The 19,144-nt window shown below is 42.0% G+C and overlaps 2 protein-coding genes across 3 annotated transcripts in view; one reads left to right on the top strand and one right to left on the bottom strand.

The window, feature by feature from the left end:
• The window catches only part of NFAT5 (nuclear factor of activated T cells 5), a 380,479-nt gene that overhangs the window by 107,934 nt on the left and 253,401 nt on the right, over positions 1 to 19,144 (top strand). The window lies entirely within an intron of this gene.
• On the bottom strand, positions 3,196 to 19,127 carry NOB1 (NIN1 (RPN12) binding protein 1 homolog). Of its 2 annotated transcripts, XR_012717205.1 has the most exons (12): positions 19,052 to 19,127; positions 18,848 to 18,980; positions 16,966 to 17,093; positions 13,896 to 13,967; positions 12,643 to 12,783; positions 11,912 to 12,169; positions 11,288 to 11,385; positions 10,568 to 10,712; positions 8,442 to 8,986; positions 4,753 to 4,805; positions 4,102 to 4,181; positions 3,196 to 3,262 (listed from the first exon to the last, which is right to left on the bottom strand). XR_012717205.1 is itself a non-coding variant. In XM_075280607.1 (9 exons), the coding sequence occupies exons 1-9, from the start codon at positions 19,118 to 19,120 to the stop codon at positions 8,717 to 8,719; spliced, it is 1,314 nt and encodes a 437-aa protein (XP_075136708.1). In that variant the 5' UTR covers positions 19,121 to 19,127; the 3' UTR covers positions 8,165 to 8,716. The 2 variants fall into 2 exon arrangements, 1 of the variants encoding a protein (XP_075136708.1); XM_075280607.1 differs by lacking the exons at positions 3,196 to 3,262; positions 4,102 to 4,181; positions 4,753 to 4,805 and having other exon boundaries at positions 8,165 to 8,986.

Genomic DNA, 19,144 nt, shown 5'->3' with positions numbered 1-19,144 from the left:
CTGTTAGTACAATAAACCTCATTTCAATCCTGAAATATTACTGTGTCCATCAGTTATTAGATATATCAAACTGAAATGGCTGTTGCAAACACCAAAATATTTAGAACAAAAAATGATTAAGATTAATAGGGGTGCCCAAACTTTTTCATAGGACTGTATATATACCGTGCCCTGAAAGCACGCTATACCCTGGGTGCACAGAATGACTCATTTGCATAGACTTTAAAAGTTGTCTTTCTGGTATAAAGATTGCATTTTATCACATAAAAGGTATGTTCACTATGTCACAAACTCACCCTACAACAACACATAAGTGGTTTATGATTTTGGTGATGATAGACTCCCTTTAATAAATCTTTGTTCTGTGATTTCTGGAATCAAAAGCTCTCAGCAAGTCTCTGGATGTGTGCCAACCTGGCATTTCTCAACAAAGCAGAGTTGGTAAATCATTTTTTCATTAAAGACAGTCAGGGCTCCGTCACCAAAGGGGCCCTCGGGATCCGGAGCCTGATGATCCGGAGTCAGGCCCGGCAACATCAATAATAGAAAGGGACCCTTTGTCATGTGCCGTAGGGCTGCTTTCCTAGGTGAGTAAAAATATTATTCTATCCTTATTGTTATGCTATCCTAGGCATCCAGCATTATCTTCTGGAAATTAGGTAATGACAAGCGTTCCGAATATCACCGATGAGACGAGGCTCAGTCACAGGCCTCAGCAGTGCCGTCAACTGTAGAGAAGAGTAAGCCGGTGGCGGGGACAGCGAAGCAGCGCAAGGAGGCCCAGAAGAGGTAAGGCAAGGTGAGTATAACTGTTTGTTATTTTTCCTTACCTCCCCCAGGTCTCCAATTATTATACTCTGGGGTCTGAAGAGATAATAATAATGATACCACTAAGGGAGTCTATGGGGCCACTGTAGAGCATTATACTTGGGGGAGCCCCTCTGGAGAGCATGTTATACTGTGTGGGGCCACTGCGGAGCATTATATGGGGAGAGGGCCTGTGGAGAGCATGTTATATTATGTGAGCCCACTGTGGAGCTGTAGGCTGAGGGGGCCCTCTGGAGAGAATGTTACATTCTTTGGAGCCACTGTGGAGAAAAATACTGGGAGGCCCTCTGGAGAGCTTATATAGCAAATCCTTATACGTAAAGTCAGAAAAATCTGCTGGGAACTGTAAATCACATTATATGATGTGACAGGAGCTTTTCAGGGTACTTGAAAGCATATACATTGCACATGAAAAATAATATGGAGCTCTCACTGGGTGTCCAAAGGAGAAGCTCTTCCTGGTGCAGGTAAAGAGAAGTACAGAACATGTAGTACTGCTCTATAGTGTGGAGAGAGGTGCTACTAGTCAGTGCATGAACCTCACTTTAAGGCCGGTCTTACACTACAGTAAGTTTAGTCCGCAAATAGTCTGCAATTGTGGGTTCTCAATTGCGGACACATTGTATTCAGTGCAGCCTCTTACACCACCGGATATTTTATCCGTGGTGTGTCGTGCTGTGACCGGGGTCCGCATTGAATACTGCAGATCCACAAAGTCACAGACATCACGGCACGGACTGTCCCATAGAACTCTATGGGAGCGTGCCAATGGACATGGACGTCTGGGGAATGACTGTTTGAAATTAAATTTAGTGTTGCTTATCAGCAAATTGCGGACCGCAAAAACCACTACGGTCGTGTGAGACCAGCCTAACAGTTTAATGACCTGATTTGTTGGCACTTCTGGCCAAGCATTGCATTTTGAGCCTATTTTCAAGATATTGTCCAGAGAATACCATTGTATGATCAAAGTAACCGTGAGGCCATTGTAAATTAAGGAACCATTGTAGAGGCTAACCATGCCCACTTTGCCAAAAATGCAAAAAAATATCAACCATTTTGCATAAATAAGCTCAAAAAGTCGCCAATCAAAATGTTGCCAAAATTCTGGAGTACAGCTTATTCGCAAGTACATTGAGACAAGCAAGAATGAACAGGTTTGGCACAGTTTAGCATGAAGCTGAGTCACTGTGACTGTAACATAAGCAGACACAATACGCCTGCCTGATAAACTACTGTATGTAGCGCAGAGAATCGGGACACACCTCTTATTTATTAAATTCACGTATTTCATTCAGTCCCATTGCTACAGGTGTATAAAATCCAGAATTTACCTTTACACACATTAGTGAAAGAATGTGATGTCCTAAAGAGCCCACTGAATTCCAGAGTATAATGTAATAAGATGTCATTGCTGCAACAAGTCAGTTTGTGGAATTTCTTCTCTCCTAGATACTCCAACATCAACTGAGACGGGTATCATTGAAAAGTGGAAGAGTTTTGGAACCACAGCAAATCAGCCATGAAGTGGCCGACCACATAAAGTTACAGGATCAGCGGTGGATTATAATATGTGTGGTTGTCTGAGGCTGTAAGCGCGCCCAGCGGCAAGCAACTGCACATTTGGCCCATTATAATCTGACCTTGTAAGCAACTATATCGGCATTTACCCATGCAGTTGATTACCATGGTGCAGCACGAGAGAATACCGAAGGTAAGTATGTATTCCCAATGATCGCCCAGCAGTTTTGTTCAGATCGAACACACCCAAATCAGAACTACCATTATTATACTCTGAGGTCTCTCCAGACCCCAGAGTATAATAAGTAGAGACCCAGGGGGAGTTGAACAAACATAACAATGTTATTCACCTCCCCCTGGGCTCTGGTATGTCCTATGTCTTCAGACTCCATCATCAAAGCTGGCAGGATGTGACCAAGATCTAAAATTGAAAACAACAGCACCATTAAAATTGTAGAAAATAAATTTTAGTTAAAAGGGTTTTAAATAGCAAACTTAATATATAAAATATACTGTATTTAAAATATCAGCTAAATATATAATGGAAGCTACTCCTTAAATGAAGGGCATTATGCATCTCTATAGGTGTGTACAAGAGCTGTGTCCAAGTACAACCTGGTTGTGCTCCACAAGGTAACCAACCCTGATGTCACAGAACTGCACAATATTTACTGCAGAGCTTTTTCTCCTCCTCTTCACTACGAACCCAAGTGGCAGAGCCGAATGCACGTGCAGGATTTCGATTCCCGAAACGGTACTCGGCTGCAGAAGCTGTGAAGAGGACGGAGACATCAGGAAGAGAAGACAGAGGCGGCGCTGGAAGCGATCATAAGGTGAGAGCGCCCCCTATGCTCTCGGAGCATAATTAGCATAAAGAATAAAAGATGAAGAACTTGAAAACGGAGGTGCGGACCTGCAAAATATAGATAAGAGATGATTAGTCTTTCTAAAGGCTATTCCTATGTGCTTTTAGTTTAAAAACTTTTTTTTTTAATGATAAAATCCCTTTAAAAAGTCATTCATGTGACTACCGTGTTTCCCCGGAAATGAAACATTGTCTTATATTAAATTTTGGACCTAAAGATGACCTGGGTCTCATTTTTGGGGGCTGTCTTATTTTTCCTGCTCCCCTCGCTAAACATTAGCGTTATCTGATTATATAAACACCTTGTGTTTCCTGTGCAAAGAACATATAAAGGGAAAGCAGTGCAACCACCACTGCTGCCTCCGGGGAACGCTGTGCGTGGTGTTCTGTGTATGCAAAGGAGAGCTCGCCGCCGCTGATCTTGCAGCGCAACTCATCCCACAGCAGCAGGGCAGTGGATACAGCACGGTGGCAGCGCAGGCTCTCCTCTGCATACACAGCAGTTGCAATGCTTTCTTTTATATGTTCTTTACACAGCAAATGCAAGGTGCTGGTAAAAACATTTAAAAAAAAAAAAAATCAAAAAAAAATCAGAATGCTAATGTTTGGAGGGCGTGCGAAGGTGCGGCATTCTGACTGTAGCAATGTTTGCTAGGTCTTATTTTCAGGGGAGGCCTTATATTTTTTAGTTTGTAAAACATTGCACTAGGTCTTATATTTAGGGGATGTCTTACTTCAGGGAAACAAGATATATGTAAGATATGCAGGTTATACAAAGTCCTCAGCACATGACCTTCCTCTATAAGCTAGAGCTACTCAGAGCTACTCATACGCTGGGGGTCCAAACATATACATGCAAGTACATGAACAGTCTAAAAGGGACCCACCTTTCAGACCTCTAACCATCTTGAAAATGTGGGCCTTCTGACTTTGCATGCTTGTATTCTTGTAGTGAGTGAAGAGGCTTCTAGAGTTATGAATAGAGACAAGTGCAGTCAGCAGTTTTCTGAATTTTCAAGTAAATGGAGGAAGCCATGAATGTGCAGCCACCTCTCCACTCGCTGCACCCATGGGATGGGCGCCAGGGGACTCCAATTCTCGAAGATAAGGAAGGACAGGACCAGGATCTATCTGACATTTTCTGAATATTCACAGCAAATGCCTCAATACAAAATCCCTTTAAATGTACCTGTGCAGTTGTTCCCAACTATCTAACTATTTTTCTATGATATACTGTATATGTAGTAGGCCTATAGACCTTTCCCAATTAATACTGAGTTGCTGTAGTCTACTATTAAGTTAATGAATAGTACTGAATAATAATACGTTTATAGTAAACATAGTGTATAATATCAGGAATGAGTACTCTTGGCACGCCACAGCCTCATGCTGAGTCACTGTGACTTATATGAGGAGACCTGACACAGTACTCCTACTGGCTACATATAGCTGCTGCCTTATTCATAGTGACAATCTGTTACTCCACCGCCCTTTCAATATTTGCTGTAACAACATTCACCAGTAACAACAACACTTACGTTAGATTCACTGCTGCGCTCAGGTTTCCATTCTTCGTGTCCGCTTGGGGACCCTAAAAAAAAAAAGGAACCCAATCCACTTAAAAAGCATAGATTACGCTGGGTTCATACTAGTGTTCGGGTCTACGTTATGAGGTTTCCGTCTTCTGCATGCAGAAGACGGAAACCTGTCAGACCGAATCTGGCTGTGAGCGCCGGTGAGCATTTTGCGCGCTCCGCGGTGAAACAGTTTTTTTTAAACCGGACACAAAGTCCTGCATGTCCGGTTAAAAAAAAAAAAACGGTTTCGCCAGAGTCTGTTGGGTTTTTACCTGAAAAATGTGGAGAGAAATGTCCTGCTTGCAGGGCCAGAAGCAACAGAGAAATACAGAAGACTTTCACTACTAATTTTACTCTTTAAGGGTAGAGGCCCCATGGGCCATATCCGCAGCACTAAAGCGCTGCTGGAAGAACCGCTGCGTGAACGCATTGCGTTTCTTTCTGCAGCGCTTTTAAGTGAAAGTTCAGAGTTTTCCTCTGTGGACTTTCTCTTAACATTATGTCTATGGGAAAGCCGCCGTCATTTCCGTAGATATAATTGACATGCTGCGATTTGCAAAGCCGCAACAGCTTTGCAAATCGCAGTGTGTCCGCGCTGCAATCTTTTCCGCAAAGTGGGGATGGGATTCGCATGAATCCCATCCACTTTGCCTGCACTGTACAACGCCGCGATTTTTCCTGCAGCGTCTCCGCTGTGGGCAAATCGCGGCATTTACGTCCCGTGGAGCCCCGGCCTTAAACAATTAAATGTTTTACTTCGTTATATTTGCAAAAATGTTTAAATTGTAATTGTCTATAAATCTAAATATGGTTAAGTTTCTGGGATCACCCCTTTAATAATCCTCGGGTGAGTTTTTTTTTTTTTTTTTTAATTTTACATTTTTGGGAATTAAAGTGGATTACCAGCAGAAGGTCTAGTGCATGCCTGCACACATAGTAAAGCAACAACAGGTAATCTGATCCTGCATGGGGATTCATGCCACCGTGGGCATAGCATTAACCCCTTTCCACCACAGGCTGTTTTCAGTTTTTGTTTTTGACACCCACCTTCCATATCCAATAACTTTCCCATTTGTCTGTTCACAGAGCCATATGACGGCTTAATGTTGGCCTGACAAATAGTACCATTTATTACTCAGTACAATGTACTGAGAAGCTGGGGAGAAAAAAAAAAAAAAAAAATTGTGAATGGGGTGGAATTGAAGAAAAACTGTTTGTCTGTGATTTCTTATGGGCTTCATTTTTATGGCATTCACTGTACAGCTAAATGACATGTCACCTGTATTCTATGGGTCGGTATGATTACGGGGATACCAAGTTTGTACAGTTTTATTTACATTTTAACCCCTTAAAAAAATCCAAAACTTTGCAATGCCGGTATGGGAGTTAAAGGGGCACTATCATTGGGAAAAGTCATTTTTAACTAATCACATCCTTGCATAGGCTTTAGAAAGGCTATTCCACACCTACCTTTAGTATGTAGATTGCCTCAGTGGTTTCTGAATAAGTCTGTTTTTATTCATATGCTAATTAGTCTGGTGCATGATACATCGTGCACACCTCTCCTGTTGTTTCCTATGGGAGGCTGCTGCTGCTGATGACTCAGCTTCCTGTTTGCCTCACACACATAGGAAAATAATAGAAGAGACGAGTGCTGCTGGGAACTTCCTGTGCTGGCTGGAAGCTCATTAGCATATGAATAAAAATGGACTTATTCAGAAACCACTGAGGCAATCTACATATTAAAGGTAGGTGTGGAATAGCCTTTCTAAAGCCTATGCAAGGATGTGTTTAGCTAAAAATGACTTTTCCCAATGACAGAGCCCCTTTAATCTACAGTACAGTGCAATGTTAAGCCCAGGGAAGAAAAGAACTGCCCCAAATGCCCTTTTCATCTAATTTGCACTAAGTAGCAATTTTCTCAATAATGGAGCTGCAATGCCGAATAACAAAGACATATATGGAAAGTTTGTAGAGAGCACTACAAGGTACAGGGATTACTTTAATTACCATTTTCCTGCTTACAAACTCCCTTTAAAAGTATTGAAGTAGGTGAAATGTTGAGGGCCTGATGTAATTTCATAGACTCTGCTGTGCTGAACAAGAATTGACCCACATCACATCTAGAATAGGGCTGTATTATTACCCCTCCAGGATCCTGAGCAGAGAACAGTCTAATAGAAATAGGTGAAGTCATGATAATCCATTGTATACTGTGATAGCAGGCCCAGAATGGTTTAGTGACACCTACTGGCCAATCTGAAACACAGTCACCAAATATCTTCTGATAATTTGTTGATGACCTATGCCATACGTTGGCATTCAGAGGGTTTTTATCCACTATGAGGACCACTATGCTTTGATCACTCCTATCACTTAAGCCTCTTGCAGACGGCCATGGGAGAGTTTAGTGTGCTATCCGGGTTTTACCCAGATAGCACACTGACCCATACATTTCTATTGGCACACGCATAAACCCGTAAATTACACAGATCAATGTGCAGGCCAACTGTCTGGGCTGCAAAACTCAGGACAGGTCCTATTCCTGTCCGGTTTTGTGTCTCATTCATTGAATGAATGGAGCCGTAGAAGCATGGCCGGCGCACAGATGACATCCATGTACTGGCTCTGCACCAGCTGTGCTGTACAATCACAGCCATTAGCCAGCCCACAGCCATCTGCAAGGGGTCTTAACCTTACCCAAGGTAATGCAGCAAATATCACTTAAAATTACACAGGTTTTTTTTTTTTTTCCAATGAGGTAGAGACAGATGTTAACCTTGTAACTATGCTAAAACTGTTTCTAAGGAAGTCCCTCTGTAGATTGACTCTATTCAGCTTTGCTTATCTCAGCAAGTGTAGGGGCATGTCTCAAAATATTGCTGTGTGCAAAAGACTGAGGATCCTGAAAATCTCACCATTTACAATGTAAGAAAAATCTATGTACTTACATCTAATTTTGGCTGCTTGTGTAGTTGGAAAGTAGATACAGGTATTAATAATAATATGGGGTATTCGTCACAGACAGCAGAAGCTTTATTCAGGTATTTGTTAGCATTTGTATAGTAACTTCTAGCATAACATTATCAGCAATGGATGAGGGAGGAGGAGACTGCTCCTTAGTGTCCATAGCCTCAGACAGAATTGTAAACAGCAAGTCAAAATTTATTTATTAGCAACAGAAAAATTGGTGAGATCAGATCTGTAAGGGCTATCATGATGATCTTGGTATCATTTTAAAGATTCTGAGAAATTTGCATTAGTAGCACGGATGTACTACATACGTCCTCTGCTACCAATGTGCCACCCTTTCCAGATGTATAAATACGTAGGTAGAAAGCAAAGAGTTAAAAAACAAAAACACATGCTGAAGAATTTCCAGATTTTAATACCAAGTCACATGACAGGTTTCATAATAAATCAATTTGTTTAAAGCTGGTATTTTCCTTAAAGGAAATCCGTCACCCAAGCCCACAGAATTTGATTCAGGTGACCCTAAGTTATGTTTTCTGCTGGTGAATTGGTGCATCTGCTGCGGAGCTATTGCGGTTTTTGTAAATACGCAAAGAAGCTGTTTAGAGCAATGCCATTACTCCACGCAACACCCTGCAACGGGGCACCAATTCATGATTCATGTGACCACAACCTACCTTCAGGGCTGGGTTGATGTGCTGGGTTTTGGTGACAGAGAATACACCAGGACACAAATATTTGTTCAGCAGCCTCGTAATAGTCATTTGAATTTTGCCCTGGCTTTGGGAAACATCCACTCGTGGGAGACTGCTTTGCTTCATATTTATATCTGTATGTAATTGTTGGACAATTCATATATTCTGTCCATTCCTCCAAGAATTCTACCACGAACCAGTCTGATGTTAAGGCACATTATAAATAAATGTCCTCAGATTGATGCTTGTTACATCCTTCATCTCTTCTTTGTTCCTTTTTTTCGGGGTGCATTAGGGTTCACCCGTCTTCGTCCAGCTCCTATTGCTCCATCTCGGATATTCAGATTAGCTGCTCGACTATATATGTCGTTTTCAGCAAATGGTGATGCTCCAGCAATGTAATCTGGGTTGAAGACGTCTGTTTTGGATCTTGCTTTTTTGGATAGACGCTGCTGGGGGAACTGTTGATCACACACTAGATGTGGATTTGATGCATGCTTTCCACCTTGTGGAGCTGGCAACGAATACTGCAAGAAGACAGATGGACAGTGAAGACATGTTACTAGTCATTTGTGCTACACAGAATTTATTAGGTTATTTGAAAAATTGCCTTCATGCCAGCCACATCACTTGCACAGACGTGTTACTTTTGAAAGCAGACTACACTGTACTACCCCACACCAGCAGTCATCAAGAGATAAAAAACCCTAAACCCTGACATATAGATGAAATTCTATATTAATAACCTATAAGCGTAGCACTAGTTCATAGTGAACATAAGCTCTGCAACAAATTTAGAAGTCATTCATCAAACAGCAGCAGAAAAACAACTGTGCATTCAATTGTGATGGTGCCCAATTGACTGGACTGACTGTTCTTGCCTTACTTAAGAATTTACATTGGATAGAGGTATAGAAGAAAGTTCACTTTTTTTTCAGTATAACACACAGAGCTCTAGAAAAAAAGAAAAACTCAAGACCTAGAAATTATTGGCTCCTAAACTGACAAATATAGGAGCCAAATATGTATTTAAATTTTATAACTAGAAATTCAATTTATTTAAACAGTACTATGCAAAATCTTTGGGCAGGCGTGGGAATAAAATGCTGCACAGTAATAGTGCACAATATGCGCTTGTCATATATTGAAGTGTTAATTGAAAAAATAAACTATTAAGTGAAGGGACAAAAGAGAATTCTAAATGACATGAATATTTGGTGTAACCATCCTTTGCCTTCAATACAGCACCAATTCTTCTATTTAAACTAGGATGCATCTTGGTGAACTCTTTCTGTTCCCAGATGTAATCCCAGATAGATTCAATGTCGAGTCAGAGCTATGGGGATCTTCTTACTTGAGGAAGCAGTTAATGTGACTCCTAGCAGAACCAATAGGTTAAGCAGCCCTCAGACCTAAATCATACTGCCTGTCTAGGCTTTACTTTGTCTCACATCACACAGAGACATTCACCAACCTACAACATCATCCCACACTTCCTGCACAGTACCTGGACCACAGCAGCTGGAGCCCTAAACACATTGCACAGCAAACTTCCAAACTTAACAGACTTGCTGCTAGAAATGACTGCTGCTATATTTAAAAAAAAAAAAAAAAAAAAATTTAAAAAATAAATAAATTTCTTTCAAACTAGCAAAGAGCTAAATTAAAAAGTCTTTATCCCTTTTGCAAATCCTTGGTTGCCATCTGGAGCCCTGAAATGAGACCCAAACTGCTTGCTATAATCATATGTGCAACACCATAAATGCATACAACCGCATCTGTACAGACTGTCTTTGTACCGTTAGGGTTAGTTCACATGCAATTACGGGTGTGCATATTGGCTTTCCGCTCTGGATTAGGCCCAAATGAATGGGCCTTGTACGGAGGGTGCTGTCGCGAGGCAGACACCACGGCTGATTCAACTGCGAAATCCGCCTGAAGAAAGGGCAGCTAATTAGCCGTCTACATAGACCACCATTGTGAGGAGGCGGATTATGACGGGGATTCCGCGCCAAAATCGGCCCCTCTTGCCCCGTGTGAACCATCCCTTACACTTGTAGGGTATGCTCAAGTATACAATAATTTTCTATTACTTTCACAGGTCTTACCCGCATTCCACGAGTATTGAAAACTTTAGGATTTCGTGAAAAATGCATGTGAAGACCACCATCTTCATTCACAGACACGGCGATCTTTTTCAGAGTCTTATTGCCACAGTTAGGACAGAACAACTTAGACATATCTGCTGTAGTCCTGAAATAAGAGAGAAGCAGTTATAATGACTGAGCATCACCCATTATGAATGGCGAATTCCTAGAGCCAGGACTGTAAGGGTATTTGCCTCTTATCTACGGTTTGTGACACCTCATCACAACGGAGGGAACACATAAAGAATACAAGTTGAGTCTAGCCAGCATAAATTCACTGAGAAAAAGTTGAAGAGGATACAAAGGCACATTCACACTGTGGCTCATAATCTAGCCTATGCAAAACAAGTAAGCCATAAAGCATAATGGACCACAACACACATTTTACAATAGCCTAAGGCTGGGTTCACATCTTCATCGTAGTCTCCATTTGAAAAATTTGATCGATGAAAATGTTTCAAGAACAATTTTTTCATGTGGTGATTTCAGTTTAAAAGAATGGACACCTGACAGACCCCAATATAGTCAATGAGATCCACTAGGCACCATTGATGTCCGCTTTTGTACCGCTCTGTGTGCCATTGTTTTGGTCCTCTAATGGACCAGAATAACAGACACAGCAGCACAGATGTGAGCATAGTGTAAGTAATATTCAGTTTTACCAAGTTTTTATCCACTCACTTGAAGCAGCCATGACAGCGCAGAATGTAGTTCCTGGTTTGGCGGATCAGCATTCCATCCACCGAGAGAGTATGCAGCCCCATCTGTATGAGCACGTTCTGGAGAAGAAAACACGAGTTGACATTAAAGAAAAAAAATCAAATCTAGCACGGGCACTACTTTTGGGTTATAACCCCAGCCACAGACTCATAAAATCCAAATGGTAATGTCAAGCTACAAGTACCTTTAATTTATCATCAAGGTACACTCTAAACAGCACCAAGACATATGTACACACAGAAATGTACTACTATTAGTAATCTATACATATAAATTTGAGGTTCTTTGTATACAGTTATTGATCAAGCTTATAAAAGTCCATCTATCATGAGAGCTACCACATTTAGATAGGACCTTATGCCATTTACAATGCTGCTGTAATATTTGTATTTTTATTACTGCCATTAATTTTGTATTGTCTACAAACAAATGTAATATCTGTAAGGATTTTAAGTTTTGGGCTTAATACATATTAAGGCTCTCTAGTAAAAAATAAAGTTTAATTATAGGCCCACACACACAAAACAAAAAACCCCAAACAAACTCATTGCTGGTTGAGAATCTGGACCATTTTGCTGTTCATACCTGCATAGCAAAGTCTGTGGTCAAGCAGCCGACTACTACATTAACTGGAACCTCCCGACTTCCCATGTCCTGTTGTACTTGTTTGATGTTACTGGGTGTAATCCAGCCTCCTCCGTCATCATCATCACTATCTTCCTCGTCCTCTTCATCATCCTGATTTTCTTCTTCCTCCTCCTCAGTAGATTTATCTGCTACATGGTCCTGTTCATTGGACAGAGGTGCTTCCTTTGAGCTTGTTACAGACACTGACTGGGCATTCTGCAGGGGTACAAGAGAAGAAAAAAAAAAAAAAAAAAAAAAAAAAATAATATATATATATATATATATATATATATATATATATATATATATATATATATATATATATATATATATATATATGTTAGACAAGGACCATACAGAAGTGTCTATTACGTACAGCTGTGACACTATTCATCAACAATGAAAGTGTATATACCGCACTGGGTAACTGCAAGTGAATTCACACTCAGTCAATGGTTCTTTGTATGTTGGCTGTAACAGCATGTAGTGTTGCTACATGACGCTATATATATTGCCCAACAGTAGTAAAATGCATCTAATGCCGAGTTTATATGAAAGGAAACCTACACTACACCAGGATCCCGTGGAGAACCCATATCTCTATTAAAACAAAACCTCTGCGAACACACATGCTATGGTCAAAGCATAACCAGCACATAACTGCGCTTTAAATCTCTTCCAAGACATACCATCAGCTCCAGCAAATCATCCTCGATGCTCGGCAAGGGACTTCTCCAGAAGAAAAAGGAATTAAACTCTCTGTTCTCTGCACAGTCTTTAGTCTCCTCTGTTAGCTGTGTCTTCAGCAAATCTTCTTTTTTACCTGTGGACTGGTGATGAAGTAAATACCATTACTGTAGTATTCAAGATCTAGTAGCAGCACCTGCTAAACCCTCTCTTATGTAAGAATTATTACGCAAGTTTATTTCTCTTATATCTTCCATATTCCATCAACTAAAATATCAGCATATCTTCCTTAAAGGGAACCTGTCGGGTGGATAAGCCACCATAAACTGGAGCCATCATGTACAGTATTACCTTTCTTTACTTCTATTAGTGCTGAAATTCATATCCCCCAACATGCACAATATCGTGAGGTCTGGTGGTTGGGAGCCCACATTACAGACTACAATAGAGTGGCTTTGTCCCCAGGACACAAAGCCTCTGGCTCAGCCTGACCTAACTTACAGTCAATGGCATGATATAAGTAGCAGAAGCCAATGCCCTGGTGTTTAATCAGAAGGAGCCCTACAATATGTAGCTGACGTCAGATGATATGAATTTATGCAAAGGTGAAAGATTTTCTTTTATGCATGTCTACATAATCACTAGAGATGAGCGAACAGTAAAATGTTCGAGGTTCGATGTTCGTTTCGAGTAGCCCCTTAATATACGACTACTCAAATCGAATATCGAACCCTATTATAGTCTATGGGGGGAAAATGCTCGTTTCAGGGGTAGGCAACGTTCATCAAATTATATTTACTAAGTCCACGAGTGAGGGTCGGGCTGGATCCTCCGAGAAGTCTTCTCCTTGCAGCGTCCCCGCGGCGTCTTCCGGCTCTAAATTCACTCTGCCAGGCATCGGGCCTGGGCAGAGCCAACTGCGCATGCCCGTCCTACAAGCGGACATGCGCAGTTGGCTCTGCCCAGGCCCGATGCCTGGTAGAGTGAATTCAGAGCCGGAAGACGCCGCGGGGAAGCTGCACGGAGAAGACTTCTAAAGGTAGGAGATGAACCAGCGTTGATTGGCCGACTGTATAGCATTCGGCCAATCAATGCTGGTTCTGCATCGAACTTTTACATTCGAATAACGAGTGGTACTCGATCAAGTACGAGTATTTCGAATACCGTAGTATTCGATCGAATACCTACTCGATCGAGTACTACTCACTTATCTCTAATAATCACGCTCATTCTATTATAGAAAGTTAAAGCTTACCTTGGAGGGAAAATGGAAGCCGGCCACATTGACTGGAGTCTCTGGATGTTGAGCTGTGGTGCTGACAGAGACCTAAAACATACAAATATCTCAATTATAGTGTAACAGAGACTCATGCCGAGCAAAATATGATTTGTTTAGTCCTTCTCAGTGCCTTAAAGGAACACTCTAAAGTAGAATGTATACAAGTTGTGGAGCCTAGTGCTGGGTCTTGGAGACAACCACGACAAAGGGACAGATGTCATGCACAACCCTTGCACCATGTGGAAGAGTTGTATCAGTTTTGCTGTAAGTTTAAAGGGGGGTTTCCCTCTCCCAGTTTCAGCAGCTCTGCCTGTTGTCTCCTCTTCTCACTTCCTGTATTCCTTATTAACCCTTTTCATGACCAAGTGTCATTGATGCCTCAATGCTCAGGCCAAATTTAGCACTTTTGTATGCATTGCTTTATACAGCAATATCTTTTTTAATGACTTTGCATATCACAACTATTTTTACCATGTTTTATTTTCAGGACACATAAGGCTTGAAATAACTATTCTTATTTGTTAAATAAGGTGAATATTTTTTTTCCACTAAAAGTAGAAGAATGGTATAAAATGTAAATGTTGCTTCCTTTACCTAAAACAAAATAGTTTTTATGTATACTATTGCACATACCGTATTTTTCGGACTATAAGACGCACTTTTTTTCCTCCCAATATGGGAGGAAAATGTGTGCGCGTCTTATAGTCCGAATGCAGCGTGTGCAGCGTCTGTGTCCTGTCTATGAGAATCAAAAGGAGAGCAGCACGGTGCCTGCCTGCTCTGCCCCTCCTTCCCTGTCTGTGTCGCGTGTTTGCAGGAGCGAGATATGAGAGGCAGGGAAGTAGGGGCGGGCCAGACAGGTGAAGGAAGCGTGGTTTCAAGCTTGCCGAGAAAACTACGCCTCCTTCTCCCGTCTGGCCCGCCCCTCCTTCACTGCCTCTCAGATCTGGCTCTGGCAATGAAGCCACACAGACAGGGAAGGAGGGGCGGGCCAAACGGGAGGAGGAGGCGTGGTTTTCTCGGCAAGCTTGAAACCACGCCTCCTTCACCCGTCTGGCCCGCCCCTACTTCCCTGCCTGTGTGGCTTCATTGCAGGAGCAAGATCTGAGAGGCAGTGAAGGGGGGACGAGCCAGACGGGTGAAAGAGGCGTGTTTTCAAGTTTGCTTAGAAAACCACACCTCCTTCACCCGTCTGGCCCGCCCCTTTTTCTCTTCTTGCATAGCTTCACTGCAGGGTGTCTCTTTCCATCCATGGATGAGATTAGATAGAGAGACAGACAGACAGATAGATTAGATAGATAGATATGTTCAAATCACCCCCATATCCCTAGAATACATATAAAACAAAAACATTACTGTGAAACACATACACATTTGGTATCCCTGTGTCCGAAAGCCCCCGGTTCTATTTACATTGGTGAAATATTATATTATTAGGTTATTAAATATTTCACCAATTTTTTTTCCTTAAAATTTTTTTTTCCCCTATTTTCCTCCTCTAAAACCTTAGTGCGTCTTATGGTCCGGTGCGTCTTATAGTCCGAAAAATACGGTAAATATATTTAAATTAGATTTTCTAATCACAGGGGCTACACTTTATATAGATTTTCAACAAAAAAAATGGGGTTTTATATGCAGTATGGCTTGTTTTCTGGACCTCTAGTCCGTGTGTAACTTAACTAGTTTAGTGTAGTAGATGACTGTAAACTGCTTGTGTTATCTCTAACTAGGCTCTCTGCTGAGACACAGCAAACATCCAGGAACTAGGTGATGGTAGGGGCTGGTAGGGGAGAAAGCTCTGCTAGTACAAATGTGAATGGAAAGAATCTTTCCCTTCAAAGATCACTGTAAAGGGTTACATTTTGTAGACAGAAGTCCTGAAGGCTTCCCTTATCAAAGTGTAACTTCAGAAAGGAGATGGAGGCACTTCTCACTCCTGCAGGAGTAGCTATAAATCAGAGGCTGCAATCACCTTAAACAGAGTGATGTGAAAAGGCAGATTAACCATGTCTAGGGGTTAAACAGTCAAAGCCGCCTCACCCCCAGCTTGCGGAACAGGACACTGATGTATCACAATACTTATTTCATCTGCATTTATATTATAATTCTAGTAATCACAATAATATGCACATACTGCTAGAGACTCAGTGTTATCAGTGTGTTCACATAGAGATATAACAGACAAGGCTTTATTAGCAAACTGCAATTAACTGAGCTGTAGATAACAGTGAGTGATGTCATCTGTCCTGTCTTATCACACAGGTTCAGCTCTATGGAAACACTGTGTAAACAATGGGAGGAATAATTTCACATAGCACAAAAACAAACTAGCAGTATAGATAGGATTTTTGAGATGGGAATAACCTTTAGGGCTAGTTCACACGAGGCATATTTTGTTCTTAATTTTGACACGGAAAGCCGCATCAGGATAGGGCCAAAATACGCCTGCCTTGACTGTTGCGGCTTCCCGTTCCGGAGTAGGCCTAGTATGTATGGGCCCAGTCCGGAGGGTGCTGCCGCGAGGCGGACGCTGTGGCTGAATCAGCCGTGGAATCCGCCTGAAGAAAGGGCAGCTCGCTTCTACATAGACCTCTATCGTGAGGGGGCAGATTATGACGTGGATTCAGCGCCAAAATCCACTCCCTATTGCCCCGTGAACGAGCCCTTAAATAGAGTAACAGCCACCCATGAGAGGTCTCACAGCACTGACACTTTTGGTAAAGCATTTCATAGCTATGGCACATTTCCCCTTCACAACTCTTCCTCAATGCTACCATCTTTGTAAGGAAGATGTTCCCGTTCAATAAACAGGATGAGTCCTGGGGTCAGACCTACCCATTGACATCTATCACCCTTGGATAGAATATAAGTTTTTTGAGTGGAAATCCATGGCTTAAATAGGATCAACTGTAAACAAAACTCTCAAAATGGCTCCGCATGTATAACCGTTATTGATATAGCTGAAGATTGGTAAACAGTGGCCATATCTATATCAGGGCAGTGCTACAAGAATAGGGTCTCTGGGAATTTCAGGACAATTACTCACCTTTGGCTCCTTTTTAATATGTTCTGAACCAACATGTTCAACCTCAAGCTGGTAGGTGAGAGCAAGGACCTTGATGTCAGTGGCAGAGAGGCTGACATAATCTCCAGTCTTCTTAGAGAAATCAGTCACTATAGAACATAAAATAGACACGATTGCTAGAAATCCATTATATGACAACCAGCACGCAACATCTACATGTTCACATTATGACACATTCCCTGTCAACCCAAAAGTATAGAGGTGAAGTAAGTTGGTAAAGACTCTTGATGGTTGACAATGGTTCACACCCAGCTTTTCTGTGACACGGAATGCCCACATATTAAAGGGGCATTTTTAGCTAAGCACATACTTGCACAGCCTTTAGAAAGGCTATTCCACACATACCTTTTGTATGTAAATTGCCTCAGTAGTTTTTGAATGAGCCAGTTTTTATTTATATGCTAATTAGCATCTTGGTGCACCCCGGAAGTGTCTGTAAGTACCCTCTACTATTCTCTATGTGTATGAGAGCAGAGAGAAGAGTCATCAGCAGGTTATCAGGGTGCATTTCCAAAGGCATCAAATGGAAGCCCTTAAAAGCCCTCATTTTCAACCTATTTTTCCATTGCTGATACTCACCAGGTCTCTGTGGCAATGCCCAGGAAATACTGGTATGGGGTGGGGTGAGGTGGAGCACCTAGGGAGATTTCTTCCTGGAGCTCTGCCTTGCCCTGCTCAATGAGGTATGGGATTGTATTTATTTATTATGCAAGTATTGTAAGTGGTGTATCATATGCGCTGCGTCGCAGTACTTTGTAATACTTTTGCTTGATGACTGATTGTGAAAAGTTATTTTCAATCAAAAAAGAGGCATTAAAGGGGTCTTCCAGTCCCAAACTGAATTTTAATACTAATAACCTAAAATTCAATTTGGGGCCAGAAGACCCCTTTAACCCTTCAAATTTAACCAAGGCATCTGCTCACTGGTGGCACCATCATATTTAACACGATTGCTGTCCCCCAGAACCAGTTCTGGGGCACTGACCTGTAGCCATGACAGCTAGGAGCCTATTGTCCATATTTAGGAATATACAGTAATACTTTAGTATTGCAGTATATTGTAGTGGTGATGAGGCCACCTCGGGTTCAAGTCCCCTAGGGAGGTCTAAGGCCCCATTCACATCTTGGGTTTCCATTTGGGAAGTCCACTTTGGGACCCCCCAAATGAAAATCTATACACATTAAAAAGTGGTTACCTGGGAAACCCGCAGAACCTATAGACTATAATAGGGTCTGTGTGGTTTCTGCACGAAACATGCAGAGAGAAAAGTCCTGCAAGCAGCTCTTTTCTCTCCAAACATTTCGTACGGAAACCACACAGACCTCATTATAGTCTATGGAGTCCGTGTGGTTACCTTAGGTAACCGCTTTTTAGTGTGCATAGGTTTCTGTTTGGGGGGTCCCTAAGCGGACTCCCTGAACAGAAACCTGAACGCAGATGTGAATGGGGCCTAAAGAAAAGAATAACAAAAACCATTTAATTTTTTTTTCTTCATAAAAGTTAAAAATCATTCCCTCAACCCCAATTAACAATAAACAAAACCAGACAAGAATTATCGCTGCCTCATAAAATGCCCACACTAAGATATATATACACACACACACACACACATACATACATATACACACACACTGCAGCAGGAATGGGTTAACTAGGTCACCACGTGCAGTACACACAAGGCATGCTGGGAGTTGTATTTCTGGCCATCGGTGGCCAATCTATTACAGTACTGGCACAATGACCAGGCAAATATTCGTCCATTTATTTATAGCACCATGGGCGATGTCCCTTGGGAATCCTGAGCCTTGTAGTCCCACAGCTGCCCAGGACTAGTCTCCTTACCCAGCTGGATGTTCTCCGGTTTGGGCTCTCTGAAGAGAAGCTCATAGGGCAGCACTGCCAGGCGTCTCCTGGTCGGCTTGTCCCTGATCTCGTTCACCACGTCCCGCACAGTGTAGATGCGAGTCCCGATCTCCTACAAACACACGAGGATTAGCTCCTGTCCACACAGCCATGCCCCCCGCCTCCGTTACCCGCTCCTCTCACCTGCAATGCGGCATTTCTCAGGAAAGCTCCGGCATCAGCCACAACGTGCGGCACCTTGGACGACGCCATCTTTTGTATGATTGTCCAGCCGTT

This window comes from Leptodactylus fuscus, chromosome 7 (genome assembly GCF_031893055.1).
Source record: "Leptodactylus fuscus isolate aLepFus1 chromosome 7, aLepFus1.hap2, whole genome shotgun sequence".
Lineage (NCBI taxonomy): Eukaryota > Metazoa > Chordata > Amphibia > Anura > Leptodactylidae > Leptodactylus > Leptodactylus fuscus.
Note: the sequence above shows the minus strand (reverse complement) of the source record. Positions and strands in the feature narration are given on the sequence as shown.